The sequence below is a fragment of the Vombatus ursinus genome, unplaced genomic scaffold, assembly GCF_900497805.2.
Source record: "Vombatus ursinus unplaced genomic scaffold, bare-nosed wombat genome assembly UNPS02014832.1, whole genome shotgun sequence".
Lineage (NCBI taxonomy): Eukaryota > Metazoa > Chordata > Mammalia > Diprotodontia > Vombatidae > Vombatus > Vombatus ursinus.
This window is the reverse complement of record NW_020954610.1, coordinates 39,643,373-39,659,672: the sequence shown is the minus strand read 5'-3', so window position 1 is coordinate 39,659,672 and position 16,300 is coordinate 39,643,373. Positions and strand designations below refer to the sequence as shown.

The 16,300-nt window shown below is 39.5% G+C and overlaps 1 protein-coding gene across 1 annotated transcript in view; it reads left to right on the top strand.

Moving 5' to 3' along the window:
- Positions 1 to 418: 418 nt before the first annotated feature.
- Positions 419 to 16,300, top strand: part of FAM189A2 (family with sequence similarity 189 member A2) — a 75,260-nt gene continuing 59,378 nt past the window's right edge. Inside the window, exons 1-2 of the mRNA XM_027839724.1 lie at positions 419 to 963; positions 13,755 to 13,811. Of these exons, the coding sequence (XP_027695525.1) occupies positions 541 to 963; positions 13,755 to 13,811 (480 nt within the window). The 5' untranslated portion in view covers positions 419 to 540. The remainder of the gene's footprint in view (positions 964 to 13,754; positions 13,812 to 16,300) is intronic.

The following is a 16,300-nucleotide window of genomic DNA, read 5'->3' as shown; positions in this document are numbered from 1 at the left end:
TAAGGGGGACGCCGGCCGAGAGAGGCTGGTTGCCTGCTGCTCTCCCCCCTGGGTTGTAGCAGAGCCGCGGGGAGAGCGGCAGAAAGCGCGAGTGCCCGTGCACTTGACCGTGGGCGGAGGCAGCAGCAGCAGCAAGTAGTTTGGCGTCCGTGTGGGGGAGGGAGGAGACTGTCAGTGGCGGCAGGTGGTTTGGGTGGGTCCGGCGGCCGCAGCAGCAGCAGCAGCAGCCCAGCGGCCTCCGGGGTGGAAGACAAGCTTGGAAGTATTGTAAGAGCGGCTCTGGCCAAGGGTCCGAGTCCAACGGTGTTTGGAGCGAGCTCAGCACCGGCTGCGGGAGCCGGGGTACCATCTCCCTCTTTCTTCGTTTCTCGGACAGCTCCCTTGCCCCCGCCCCTTGCCCCACTCTGGGTGGTGCTCGACGCCGCCTCCTCCTCCTCCTCCTCCTTTTCCTCCAGCTCTCGGTCCTCTCCACCCGGCAGGGATCCAGCCCCTGCCCTTCAGCGTCTCCTTGCAGCCTCTGCCGCCCACCCTTCCGCGCCCATGTCTCTGCCGGTGGTGCTCCCGGGCTCCTGCTGCCCGGTGGCGGGACTCTCCGCAGGGACGCAGACTGGGGGTCCGGGCGCCGCTGCCGCCGCCGCCGCCCAAGAACCGCCGCTGGCCCCGCTCCGGCCCCGCTGGTCGCGGGCAGGGCTGCAGCCCCCGGCGCGGCCTCGCTGTGCCGCTGCATCGGCCGCCTCCGTGCTCTCGCCGCCGCAGCCCCCGTTGTCCGCCCGCCGGGCCGCCGCCGCCGCGGCCGCCGCTGGGGTCCCGGGCTCCGGACTGCTGCCCGCCCGCCCGCTGCTGTCCCTGGGGCTCTTGCAGCTCATCTTAGGCTGCTGTATGGTGGCGCTCAGCTTCGGGGCGCTGTCTCTGAGTAGTTCCCCGCAGGTGAAGAACTCGTGCCCCTTTTGGGCTGGCTCCTCGGTAAGTCTCTGTCCGGTCCCCAAGCCTGGGCAGCCCCAGGTGAGAGGGAAGCACGAGGGTGACACCATTCCTTTAGCGACAAAGAAGTTCAGGCTCTTCTGTGGCCCTCCTAATTTTTTTTTAGGGTGGCACTTTTGAGGTGCAATTCTATTGTGGCTCATAGCTTTTTTTGAGAGGTGGCAGCCCTTTATGAAAGTGTGTAAAAATTGTAACTTCTTTCCCTCTGGGATTTAGAATTTTAATACTTAACTGTAATCTTTCTGGAGAAATGACTAACAGCTATTTCCAGCAGTTAAGGCAGAAAGGAGCCCACTGAGGTAGGAAAAAAAGAGATTTTCCTTCGCTCACTAGGTGTATGCATATAATCGTTTTTAGATGTGATATTTGCATAGTATTGCTAGAATGTATTTGAGGAAAGGCTCAAATGTAACAAGAGAGTGAAGGTGAATATAGGGTGTATTTTGTTGTTCGGGTTTAAGTGCAGAAAAGTTTTAAGTAACTGTGTCATGTTTCTAGAGGCATGCCACACTTGCTTACTATGTGCGTAAAGATTTTGCTGATAGGGAGAAAGCAATTTCAACCTAAAATCAGACACAATATTTAATTCTAGAGAACCTAAACCCTGGTGTCTTCATTAATCAGTAGGCACAACTCCAGGAGATCATCTAGAGATGCCTGCTTTTAGACTCAGGACTCCTGTCTTCTACTTCGGTTGCAATTTGATGCTGGTTCCCTGGTGAATGTGCTCTGCAAAGTGCATGAACCCCTATAAACCTGGTCATAGGATATCCATGTAGGCCTTTGGCAGTGAGAGAATTAGTGATGTATCCACACTTAAGATGCTCTGATGAATCGAGGCTAGGCATGTGCATCCTTACAAAACATTATGACACTAAAGATTTCTATGAGGGCTTTGCCCTGTGGGTTAAGAGCCTTGGAAACAAAGCTCACATTTTGACAGATGAGCTTTGTGGGAAAGCAGAGGGCCATTCACTATGAAGTTTAAAGCAAGTTAAGTTTCTTACGAACAAACTAAAACCCCAGTGAAAACTTACAGAGTGCACTATTTTTTACATGTCTTTAGGCCTGTAATGAATGCACATTGTGTCAAGTCTCATACTTTCCTGTAATATACTTCCCTTAGAAAAACAGAGTGATAGAGAGAATATTAAAAGAAGAGTCAAAAGTAACTTCCCACAATTCAGTCTTATGTTTGTTTAATATAACATTGACATCAGAGGTACCAACTGGGCTGCCATTTTATCCTTAACTTTTCTTTCCTCACTTGCTACTGTAGTCTGATGGTAGATGATTTTATCGATGGTACTTGTGCTGTGACCAAGAGAGTAGCCAATAATGTGTATACTCTGCTATGTGAGTGCCATTCTCACCTTCTAATGACCAAAAGTTCTTTCTTGCATTGTTATACATTCTGGTGCCTTACTTTAGGAGGAAATCCAGGGAATTTGCAATCATTGGATCATAGGCCTAGAGCAGAACGGTACTTCGTAGCCCCTATCGTCCGACTCCTCCTTCCCTATTTTACAATTGAGGAAACTGAAGCCAAGGTAGGTTAAGTGGACTTGGCCGTGGTCACACAGGAAGTATCGGTATCCTTTCCCTAGTACCACACTGCTTCCCAATTTCGGTCACAGATGTCTATATTTAACTGTTTGGGAATCATAGTTGCAACATGGTAGACTATTAGAGTTAAATGGTATCTCAGAGATGATTGAAAGGCACCCAGGTGCAGTGGGAAGAGTACTGGATCTGGAGTCAGACAACCTGGTTGAGATCCTATCTCCAATGTTTATAATCTGTGTTCTTGAACAAGTCTTGGTTTTCCTGAACTTTAGTGTTTTCAACTGTAAAATGAAGTGATTGGACTGGACCCTGAGGTTCCTTCCAAATCTAGAATTGCCCTTCTTCCTCTTTTATATATGAAAGACTGAGGCCCAGAGAGGTAAAGGGGCTTGTTTAAGGTCACAAAGTTAGTGATTACTCTGACCAAAGTGAACTACTCGTTATCCCTTGTATACACCATGGGGTCTTATGGCCAGAATGCCTTCCCTTTTGCTTGTTAAAACTCTTAGCAGTCCTTTAAAATTTCACTCAAATGTGATCTCCTCCAGGAAGCCTTCCCTGATACTCAGTATACCTGTATCATCTCAACTTCAACCTCTCCCCTCAGACCTACTGCCCATTTGTTTTGTAGCTCTCTAATGCACCCACCATGTCAAATTTTGTATTCTAGCCCTCTTCATTTGTGTATCATCCTTCTTCAATATCATAAGTTCCATGAGGTTAGGAACACTGTATTTTCTGAACTTTTTAATCTCTCCCTGTGCCAGTGGGGTGTTATGCACACAGTAGATGCTTAATGAAAGTATAAGGCAGGAGGCAGCTAGGTGGTGCAGTGGCACAGGCCCTGAAGTCAGGAGGACCTGAGTTCAAATCTGGCCTCAGACCAAACACTTGACACTTACTAGCTGTGTGACCCTGGGCAAGTCACTTAACCGAAATTGCCTAAAAATTTTAAAAAATAAGGTGTAAGGCCCTGGAGGGAAGAACAGTATCATTCCATCATTCACAGTACAAAGAATATTAGTCCAGTTAATCCAGTCATCCTCACAAGAGCCTGTACTGTTCCCCTCTCTCTCCATCTTACCTGTGCTTCCTATGATGTGATGCTTAGAAAATGGCAAACTAGCTTAAATAATTTGTGATTTGGAACCAAGAAATTCAGTTTTGTCTTGGACGATTTTTTGTTGTTCTAAATTCAACCTTTCCACTGAGTTATAACCAGTTATTTCCCATGAATAGTTTCTTTAGATTGATCCCAGTCTTTACTGGGATCATAAAATTAACAGCTACTTACTGTAGCTGAATAAAACAGGAGGACAACAGTAAATGCCTTAATTCCATGAATTATTTGGGGATTATCATCTTGATAAAAGTTCACATACCATTTAAAATTTTTTATATTATTTTTTTAAATCAATGAAAATCCAACTTCTCTCTCTCCCATATCACACCTTAACCCCACTAAGAAAGACAGAAAAAATAAAACCTCTGTTGCAAACATTTATATTTAAGCAAATCATATCCCTTCATTGTCCATGTCAAAAAAATTTTTTTAATGTCTCAATCTGCATTCTGAGTTCATCACCTCTGTTAGAAGGTGAGTAGCATGTTTCATCATGAGTCCTCTGATCAAAGTCCTGTGTTGATCAAAGTTCCTAAATCTTTCAAAGTTTCATGTCTTTACATGTCTTTGTCCTTGTATAAATTATTCTCCTAGTTCTGCTCACTTCACTTTGCATCAGTTCATACATGTTTTTTTTTAAATTTTTAATTAATTTATTTTGATTTATCAACAATCACTTCCATAAGCTTCTGAGTTTAAAATTTTTCTCCTCCTTCCTCCCCTCTACCCTCCCCAAGATGGCGCACAATCTGATATAGGCTATACATTTACATTCCTATTAAACATATTTTCACATTAGTGATGTTGTAAGTAAAAATTAGAACCAATACGAGGAAGCAGCAGAAGGAGGAAACAAAACTCAACAGAAGAGAAACAAAAATAGCAATTCAACTTCCCTCGTTCTTTCTTTGGATGTGGATAGCATTTTCCACCACGAGGCCTTTGGAGATGTCTTAGATCCTTGTATTGCTGGGAAGGATTAAGTTTATCAATATTAGTCATTGCACAGCGTGGCTGTTATTGTGTACAACGTTCTCTTGGTTCTGCTCACTTCACCCAGAATCAGACCATACAAGTATTTCCAGGTTTTTCTGAAGTCAGCCTGTTCATCATTTCTTATAGCACAGTAGTATTCCATTACATTCATATACCACAACTTGCTCAGCCATTCCCCAGTTGATGGGCATTCTCTCAATTTCCAATTCTTTGCCACCACAAAAAGAACTGCTGTGAATATTTTTGTACATGTGGGTCCTTCTCCCATTTGTATGATCTGTTTGGGATATAGCCCTAGAAGTGCTATTGCTGGGTCAAAGGGTATGCACATTTTTATAGCCCTTTGGGCATAGCATACATGTTTTCTTAGGTTTCCCTGAAACCATCCCCTTCAATATTTTCTATAGCATAGGAGCTTTCTGTCACATTTATAAACCATAACTTGTTCAGCCATGCCCCAATTGATGGTTACCCACCTCAAGTTTCTAATTCTTTGACACCACAAAAGGAGTTGCTCTATTTTGATATGCGAGGCTCTCACCATTTTAAGTCATTGATGTTCACAACTGGAATTTTAATACAGTCATGAAATTCTGGAACCAGGAAGTTTTTGAGTTATTTCAACCTGGGAGTGACTGAAAATATTGACAGATGTCTTATTGGGCTCAACTCAAGTGTTCATGGAAAAGCTGAAAAACACCATGGATAAAGACTAGGTAGAAATTTAAGATTCAAGGTAATTGCTTCATTACCATTTGAAATGTAGGGAGCTAGATTAGAAATGCCAAGGATATCCTTATATGTAGAGATTTGAATGATCATTATTGGTTTTGGCCTATACCAGCTAAACAGACAAATCTATTGACTTTTTGCCCACAAGAGGAATACAGATTAGGTCCCATGAATAAATAAATGTATTACTTAATAGAGAAATATAACACTGGAATCTATGAACAACAAATCAAGAAGATGTCTGAGAATTTCTGTTGTCTAAACACTGAAGAGTATAAGAAGTAAAAAATATAATTTTATACTTAAGAACAAACAAGTCCTATTTTCTAAAATCATAAACAAAAGAACCCATTTTTAGAACTTTAAGCAGTATTCCCAACAAGGCGGAAACAATTTAAAGGTGTATTTAACATTAACATTTATTTATCTTCATGGTATACTTGGGAAGTAGTTCAAATACTCAGTCTTTGTCTTTCTTTCCCCCTCATCCCCTACCTGTGATTCCATCAGTGCAGGGACCTCCCAGTGAGGAAATTCATTGTGCCCCTGCAAATCCTATGCAATTTGTGTTCCTTGAGAACACTGAGATTGTGTCCAAGGTCAGGCAGAGAGCAGAGGTAGTGGCCCAGCAAATGTTATACATGGGATTTGAACCCAAGCCTTCCTAACTCGAGGAAGGAAGAATGTAATTGTTGTTGAGGCCCAGACTCAGAGTCTGGAAAAGGTGATTTGAAGTCCTGCACCTGTAAGATTCTAGCTAAAGGATCTTGGGCCAGACTATTCTCTGTGACTGTAGGTTAAAGGTAGTCAGATTGTTGGAGGGAACTTCCACGCTAGGACTTCCCGCACACAGATAAAATGACAGGTATGAGCAAATAAATATAGAGGTACAGACATACACACAACACATACATACAGCATAGACATGTATGTTTACCTTTTAACAGATCATGACATTAAAGATTACTTTTCTTACAAAAGAATCCAAAATTCTACTCTAGGTCAGTTGCAAAGTTAGAATTCTTCATTCTAAATTTTATGCTTTGTTCCTGAAAACCTACATCCTGGTTAGAAGTTGTGTTTGATTAATTAATATCAATTACATCCCACAGGGATATTTTATTCTTTTAGATGACCTAGTTGATCACACTTTGATAGATTTAATTAAAAAGTGCAAAGTTTCATTGCTTCATGTTCTCCCACTTAAAAAAAGAAAATCATGACTTTGTCATATAACTTTTCAAAGTTATCTCAGGTATGTGGTTGGAGAATTTTTTTTCATGTCAGTGAAATCTTGATTCTGACATTTGTATAGACATCCTACATACATAAGCCCAGTGATTTCTGTGGAATTGCATATGTTGACATACATTTGGGATTCCATATCAATAACTCTGCAGTATCCTGGCATAATGTCAGTTTCCTGCAAGAGACCAACTGTGGTTACTTTCCATTAGCTAGCCTTAAAAAAAAAGTCTCAATTATTGACTTCAAAAGGAATGGCTGAAAGGATAAACTAAAAGAAAGAATCGGAAATCTCTATTGTCCACATTAAGCATACATCTTTACGTACATCAAATGATAGTCTATTATTTAAGGGGCCACTTTTGTTTCATTCCTAGGGATAGTTCTAGTGATTTGATTCTGCCCTTTGCTTTTAGAGTGATAGATGTAGCAGAGAAATATTTAGCAAAAGCAAGTCTAAGGCTTGAACCTACATAATCTACTTCTGTAGACCCTTATAATTACCAGAGGAGCTGCTATATCATACAGGGCAGCACTGGAAATAACCAGTTACCTACTTCTCCTATCCAGGAGTGTAATGACTATGATGATTCATAGTGGTCAAGTTGAAAGAATGTTGGGTTCATTTTTTTTACTGCCAATGCAATTTTGAGGTTGGGGCAGGGCAGAATGGTGGGAAATATTTTTGGAGGGAGAACTAGTAAATTCTTTTGATGTTTACAAGGTTGATATAGGGGACACACTACATGGTACTTCCCATCTCTACATTGAGTATCACATAGGGTCATAGATGGAGAACTGGAAAGGACATTACAGGCTATGAAATCTAATCCCCTCGTTTTATAGATGAGGAAATGGTGGCCTACATGGGGTTAAGTGACTTTCCCAAGGTCATATAGGTAGTAAGCATCCAAGGTGGGATTTGGACTCAGGTAATCTGAGGAAAGAGCCAATGTTCTTTCCACTGTACATACTTAACAAATGAGCTAGAAAGTTTTGGTCCAAAGCTGGTGGGGTGCATTAAATTAAAGTTAGCTTTTGAGCATAATGAGTTTATTTTAGGTTAGGTATTTCAGAGATAAAACTGTTCATCTTACAAGTGTAGTGGATTGGTGTATTTTCAAATTCTCTTTCAAAAAAAAACACCCTCAGCTTTCAATAATATATGTAAGTTGCAAGAAATGGGGGGTGGACACAATGATATAGATACTTCACTAACTCTTATTTTGATTTGTGGTTCATTTAGTTTTTGAAAATAAGCTCTTGTAACCTACTCAGGACTAGTAGCAATTAGTACCAAGTGAATAAAATGTCGATTTAGAGAGTTTTTTCCCCCTTTATTCTCAGTGCAATTCCCTAATTTGGAGTAATTAGGTGGTTAAAAATGTGGGCTGCCACAGTCAGCTTTCAGCTATTGGCTTATGGATGACCTATACACAGTAACAGCTGCTGCTATCCACCCCCCCTCAACTTCCTTTTCCCCCTTCTGACTGAGCCCCAGCTGTTGCTGCCTGAGGGAGCTGATGCCCTTGAAAGCCTTGCCCCTCCCTTCTGGGAGACACAGATCACTGTCCCACACCCCCAACTCTTCCCTCATTTAGTAGGCCATGCAAGAGGTTCCACACCTATACTTCCCTCTCCCCACCCTCAATTCACTGTCACCAGAATTCTGACCCTTCTTCACTAGAGATTTTTGAGGAGTTTCGAAGGAGGAAGATGGAGTATTCACTATAGATATAGCTGGAGAAAGTAGTTCATGTTCTGGGATGGCATCAGGGGAGATGAGTTCTTAGCATCTCTAGTAGGAATTTTCAATACATTTTCCAAATGAAACAAATTTTTTTTTTAAAAAGATGTTTAGGTTCTATTATTCCATCAGTACTGCGTAGTGTTATTGTTGTGCAGTCGTGTCTGACTCTTTGTGACTCCATGCACTTATACAGTCCATGGGGGTTTTCTTGGCAAAGTTACTGGAATGCTTTGCCATTTTCTGCTCCAGTGGATTAAGGTGTGTGTGGGGGGGTTGGGGGGGGGGAATAGGTTAAGTGACCTGCCCAGGGTTACACAGCTAGTAAATATTTGAGACCGGATTTGAAAGCAGGTCTTCCTGACTGTAGTTCTAGATCCACTGAATCATCTAGCTCTTCTGTGTTACATAGTACAGCAATATAATATCATAAGCAGATTATTGTGGCCTTACCTGGACACCTAACCACAACTTACAATTTTTTGGGGGGGGAAATTCATTTCAAATTTCAAACAGGTAGTTATAATAATATAATCCTTTAAAGCACGTGCCCTTAACCCTTTTTGTGGCATGGACCCCTTTGGCAGTCTGGTGATACTTATGGACCTCTTCTCAGAATGTTTATAAATGCATAAAATAAAGTACATCGAATTACAAAGGAAACCAATTTTATTAAAATAGTTGTCAAACTATTTTACTTTAAAAATTTTTGTAACTTTGAAATAAGCACCTAATTTAGTGTTGTTATACAGAAATCAAAAGATAGCAATAAAATGTACTTTTAAAAGAAGGCAGTCAAATCTTGGTTCAAACATTTCACTTATTAGCTGAGGGGTAAATAAGTCACTCAACCTTTTTTGTGCCTCAGTTTTCTTATCTGTAAAATAAGAATAATGATGCTTGTATGACCCTTTTCATAGGGTTGCTGTGCAAAAAAAATACTTTGTAGACCTTAAATTAATATATAAATGTGGGCTGTTTTTATTTATTTTGATACAGAAGCAGTTTTCTCTTTCTCAGTGCATACCAGTGACATATCAGAGACACATAGCATAGCAGGAACAAGACTTACAGAAACATACTAACTTTAATAGCTAGCATTTAAATAGTGTTTTAAGGTTTGCAAAACACTTTATAATTATTATCACACAAATGTGATAATCACACAAATCCTCACAAGAAACCTGGGAAATAGGTCCTATTATTACCCCCATATTACAGATAAAGAAACTGAGGCAGACAAAAGTTAAGAGACTTGCCCAGGATCACACAGCTAGTTAGTGTCTGTGGTGGGGTTTGAACTCAGGTCTTCCTGACTCCAGACCTAGTGCTGAGCCACTGCTCCCCATCTAACTGATTAACTTGTATAGGACTATGATGCCAATCTGAATTGAAAATTTTCTATGGATAAACTGCAAAGTAGATAAATCATACCCAAATAAATAAGTGTTGACAAGGTATTTTATACATGTTTTGGGAGGGAAAGGAAAACCCCTTTTTGAAATATGTAGAACTCCAAGGCATTTACAAAAATTTTGTATTTAATAACATGTCATCTTTAAATCACAGTATGTTTTTGTTTTAATAGATGATGATTCAGGGAAATCTGTTCTTCCCAGGTTGTTTTGGCCATGGATATTACTTTCACAGAACATATGTCTGGTAGTCTCTTCTGTACCCAAAAGGAAATCCCCTTTGCAACACTTCCCCAAAAGTTGTCACCTCACCTTTACCCCCAAATGATAGGGAACCCACTGCCTTGGCAACTCTAATTGTTAGGAAGTTTTTCTTTGCATTAAGTCTAAATTTATCTTGTATGTATTGTGTTCTATTTTGTTATTTTTGAGGAAGGGCTATTTTATTTATTTTAAAATACTTTCATTGATCTCTTTTGTCTGTATGTCACTACGATTTTTGGAAAAGGAAGAAAAGACTATGGACCTCTCCCTTACCAAATTAACCCTCCTTTATTACAACTAAAATCAATTAGGCAAAAATAGCCAACCCAAGGACCATCTCTGACATTGTATACAACATTCTGTCCCAGAAGTCCCTCATTAATAACACACACACAATTGGGCATAGAAATCTCTCTTACTCTACAGGAAAGTAGAAGGGAATAAGATTAGGGGGGATGGTAATAGAAGGAAGAGCAGATTGGGGGAGGCAGTAATTAGAAGCAAAACATTTTTGAGGAGGTAGGGGATGAAAGGAGAGAGAATAGAATAAATGGGGCAGGGAAGAACAGAATGGAGGGAAATATAGTTAGCAACCATAACTGTGAAAACATTTTTCAAGCAAGTTTCTCTGATAAAAGCCTTATTTCTCAAATATATAGAGAAATGAGTCCAATATATAAAAATAAGAGCCATTCCCTATTAGTCCTTCATTTCTCTGTGACATGGAAGCTAGGTTTCATTATCTATCTTCTAGGACCATCATTGTTTTTTTTAGTTACTTAGAGTTCTTCTGTTTAGTGACTTCATGTATGTTTTAGTCATTGTGTCTTGTGGTTTTGTTTATTTCACTCTTCAGGTGGAGCAGTTTCTGTATGACCCTTAAATGTGACCATATAGACCCTTAAATACTTGAAGCCTGTCCTCCTGTCTCTCCCTCAGTCTTGTCTTTTACCAGTTTTTTTTTTTTTACCAGTTTATTACCAGTTCTTTCACTGATTTTCTTATGACACTGTCCTGAGTCCTCCCAATACCCTCATTGCCCTTTTCTGGATACATTGCTGTGTACTCTAAAATGTGGTGCCCAGGATACACAAACACAATCTGACTGAGGAAGAGTTCAGTGGGATTATCATCTCCCTCATTCTCTAATCTATTACTATAGTTTAAATTTGAATTATCATTATTATTACTACTTTTGGTTGCCATGTCACACTCTTGGCCCATTGAACTTGGCATGGAATTCTAATACCCTCAGTTCTTTTTTTATAAGCTGTTATCTGATCACGTCTGTTTCATTCAGTATTTATGCAATTATTTTTTGAAGTCAAGGATAGAACTTTATATTTACTCTTATTAAATTATATGTTATTGGATTTTGCAATCGTACTAGCCTGTCAGTCGTTTTAGACTCTGACTCTGAATTAGCTATCACTCCCAGCTTTGTTTCAACTGTAGATTTGATAATTACATGCTTTCATCCAAGTCATTGATAAAACTCTTGAATAACAGAAAGCCAAGGACAGTTATCAGCATGCTCTCCTTTGAGGTCGTCACCTGTCCATTAATGACCACTCTTTGGGTTTTGTCATTCAACAGATCCCTAATCTACCTCACTCTCATTTCTCCATCTTGTCCACAAGGATAATACGAGAGACTTTGTCAAATGTTTTGCTGAAATCCAAGGAGACTGCAGCTATGGAATTCTTCTGATCTCTAAGTTTAGTAACTGCCAAAAAAGAAAATGAGTTTAGCCTGCAATGATCTGTTCTTGATGAAACTATGATGGGTCTTAGTAGTGATCTTTCCCAAATGCTCATAAACCATCCTTTTAATAACATGTTGCAGATTTTTGATGAGAATCAAAGCTAAGCTCCCCAGCCTCTTGTTTTTAGACTCTACTCTTTTTCCTTTTTGGAAGACCAAGACATTTGCTTGTTGCTGCCCTGTGGTACCTGACCAATTGTTATCTGAATTTATTTGTTTTTTTCAGGGATCAAAGACAGTGAGTCTTTGCTGCTAGAGCTCTTTTACTTCCCTAGGCTGTAGTTCATCCAGGTCTGGTAATTTGAACTCTTTGAGGGCAGCAAGATAGTTATCATTTATATCTTATAATTTTCTCATTTATTTTTGGTGCCAGCTCCATGTTTCTTTTTTTGTTCTGTTCTTTCTAGTATGAAGCTAATTTTCCCTGGTAGAGAAAACAGAGGCAAAATTAGACTTTGAATGCCTTTTCTCCATTATCACTGTCCTATTTAACTGGATTATAGGCCCACCCAATTCCTTCTTTAATCTTCCTTTAGCCCCCAAAATGACTGAAAAAAATCCTTTTTTGTTGTCCTTAGCATTCATCACCAGCTCTATTTATCCTGAGTTTTGGCATTCCTGACACTTCTTACAGGACCACATTCCGCTTTTGTCTTCATCCTCTGTTACCTTGTCCTTGTTTCTATATGTTGTTTAAAAATTTAAGCTGGTTAATGAGTTCCCACAATATGCATACACATCTCTTAAAATTTATATGTCTTAAAAAAACCAAAAAAACACTTATATGTCTTATAAAAACTTGTAAAACTCTTGAAAGCTCCCTCTCTGACATTTTCTTTCTTTTTTGGTGATCTCCCACATTTTATTCCCCAGAATTCCTTGTCTCTCCGGGTGTATTTAATGCTGTGGCAAGATTTGCTCCTAAACTGTGAAGGTGAAAAATGTTGCAAGCTTTCTTGAGTGTTTTTAAGTTGTTGAATATTTAACTTTCTGGAAAAAAAGATCCCCACAAGCAGTTTGTTATTAGTGAACGGTAATTATGAATTGCTGAACCTGCTGGATTTGGCAGTAAAAAGCCTATGTGAATGAAAAAACTTACCACACGTGGCCAAAACTTCATTGTGCAATGGTAATGGGCTTGAACAGTGACTAGACTGTAACCAAGGGGCAGAATAACTACTTCCATTGTGATTCATTGGCCAACTGCTTAGAATTATAGTATCCACAGGATGGATGCTAGTTTGAGGTTTTAGAGGAAAAAAACTCTCTGGTTTCTTTTCCTGCATTTTGAGCTTGTGTTTTATTGAAATGATACCTATCAAGATTCTTTTTAATTGAAATTTTGAATTTTGTCCCCGAAGAGTACAGCATAAAATCATTTCTGTTTAGCCCCTCCCCAAGAGGCAGTGTTGAACAATGGGAAAGAGTGATGGATTTGGGGTCAAAACACTTGGGTCCAAAACCTATCACATACTATCTTTATAACTCTGACCAAGGCACCACCTCTCTCAGCCTCAGTTTCCTTATCTGTAAAATGAGTGGGTTGGAATAGAAGGCCCCTAAGAGCCCATTCAGGTTTAAATCTATGAAACTATAATATCTTTGCTGGTGACCCCTATAATAAAGAACTTTGAGAAGAATGAAACCATTTCTATCTGTGTAGTCCTACTTGGTTGAAAAGGAAAGACACCCAATAAACCAGGCCATTGTGAGTGGGGGGAGTATTTTGTGAAATAGCATACATTACAGAGCCAAGGTGGTGTGTTCCCGGGGTTAGAGTAGTGTTTGTGAAGAGCAGCAGTGGTAACGCTTTTTTTATTAAAGAATTTTCCACAGTTTTGCAATCTCTTTTAATATACGTCAGAGATTATAAGGACTGTTTTGTTGAAAGGTAGACTCATATCCATGTTTACCTTTGCAGGTGATCCTCTCTGGAATCATAGGACTAACAACATGGAAAAGACCGATGATACTTTTGGTATGTAGTAATTTAAAAAAATTTTTTTTTGGTATGTAGTAATTTTACAAACTGTAAATGGGGTTTAAATGTACTGTTAAAAAGAAGTCAGTTCTGATATAAAATTAACATTTAAAAAGAAGTTAAATTTCCTTTCTCTCTCTCAAAAATAAGCAGTGGTAACAAAGGCAAAATATTGTAGTCTTGCTTGTTCATGGAAATATGAGTCATGTCAAACATTTCATTTTTTTTTTTTTTGCTTTTTGTTTAAATAACAAAACAGGCTATGGCACTTTCCAGCACTGAGGATTTACTTAGGTCTTCTTGCATAGCTAGCACCATATATTTTTAGTATTAATTCTGCCAGTGAATCCATTCTGCTTTTTAGGTACTCTTCTTCCCAGTTGTATGTAGTACATAATTTATAGGTACTTTGATAGTAGATGAGTCTGTATTGTGTGGGTGCTTTCTCTTTATCTCTTCATTCCATATAGTTCTTGTCTATAGGATCTTCTATAAATCCTCTTCAGAGATTCTACTTAGTGCCTTAGAGGCCTTCATCTTATTCTTTTAATTAACACATGTTGAAGTTAATACTCATTAACTGCCTCAAGCCCTATAATACTACAAATCCCTCTCCCCCCATGAAATCCATTGTCATTTGAAAGAGCTTAATTTAACTACTTAACCTGGAAAAACAAAATGGATGAAAAATGCATATTGCTCAGATGATAACATGCAATTGGAGTTAGTCCATCAACATGTACAACCTGAGCAGGTATTGTTGCTGTTCAATGATTTGGACCCAGAATCAGATAGGAGGAGGAGATCAAAATATTTGGGAACTAATACAGGTCCTTCAGTAATCCTAAACAGTTCATGGATGCAAAAGTCATCTTTTGAACAATAATGTTCCTGTGGTGACAGAATGTGGCTGCAAATTTCGGAATGCCATGATTTCAGGTGAGTTAAAATTATGGGCTGCCCCAAAGGTAATGGGAATAAAGTTATGTGGCAGGCATAATTTACACAGAAAAAAGTATAGTCATTTAGTGAGAGTAGGGAAGAATATTTGGACAGCCACTGGAAGAACTATAACTTGGAATTCTAGTGCCTGAGTCAAATTCAATTTTTCTGGATCCCAGGGAACCACTGAGTTGGCACTGGTGCCAGGTGTTAGACCAGAGGCCCACCTGGGGAGAAAGTGTATTCCTGAATGTTAGTGTCTTGGAGCAAGCTCCCTGTTCCAGCAACTGGTACTGTTAAATGCTTGGAAATGTTAAAAGAACCCATGGATGGCTTTCCCAATGGGAGGGATGATTTACAGATGTTGTTCAGTTGTTTCAGTTGTGTCCGACTCTTCATGTCCCCATTTGGGGTTTTCTTGGCAAAGATACGGGAATGGTTTGCCATTTCCTTCTCTAGCTCATTTTATAGACGAGGAGCTGAGGCAAACTGGGTTCAAGTCTCTTGCCCATTACCACACAACTAGTAAATGTCTGAGGACACTTTAAACTTAGGAAGATGAATCTTTCTGATTCCAGAACCCGGGCTCTATCCACTGTACCACCTAGCTGCCCCCTGATTCATAGAAAGATATAGACAAAATTATACAATATAAGAAGTTGTGTAGGGGTTATAATCTGTGCCAGTGTAGGAAGCAATCAGATTGATGGAATCATGGATCCAAATAAAATCAAAGTATACCAAAGACAGTCAGTACACCATTTTAAAGGACAGAAGCATATTGTACATATTGATTAATGTAGCAAACACTTAATCCATTGCATTCAACATGAAAGGCACTGGGCCAGGTACAGCGTCAATAGAGAGATGAATAAAATGTGGTGCCTGATCTCAAATCCCTATGATTTAGTAGGCCAGACATAGATCCACAGGTCACTATAATGTATGTGTAATTCATTAGAAATGTTCTTTCTAGTGTTAGAAGACAGCTGGGTGGCAAAGTGGATAGAGCACTGGACCTAGAGTCAAGAAGATCTTGAGTTCAAATCTAGCCTCAGATACTTATTAGCTGTATGACCCTGGGCAAGTCACTTAACCTCTGTCCATCTCAGTTTCCTTATCTGCAAAACTGGATAATAACAGCACCTATCTCTCAGGGTTGTTAAGAAAATAAAATGAGATGATAGTTCTAAAGTGTTAGCAAACTTGGAAGCACTCTATCAATGACATCTATCATTATCATTATTATTATAAAATACAGTAAGTAATTTTAGTCATGTACCCCAAAGAAATTTAGCATAAATTTGCTACATGTAGTATTTTTAATGAAAGACTCTCTGATGATTTGGGGGAGAAAATACGTTGCTTATTTTATCCTATTTTTACTAGACTTTATATGTGAGTGTGTTCTTTTAGGCTTCTCTTACAACACTTGCTTCTATTTTCCAGAACTTTGTATTCATCCCTCAGTTAATTCACAGTTGTCAGGTTGCTGTCCACACACACACACACACACACACACACACACACACACACACACACAC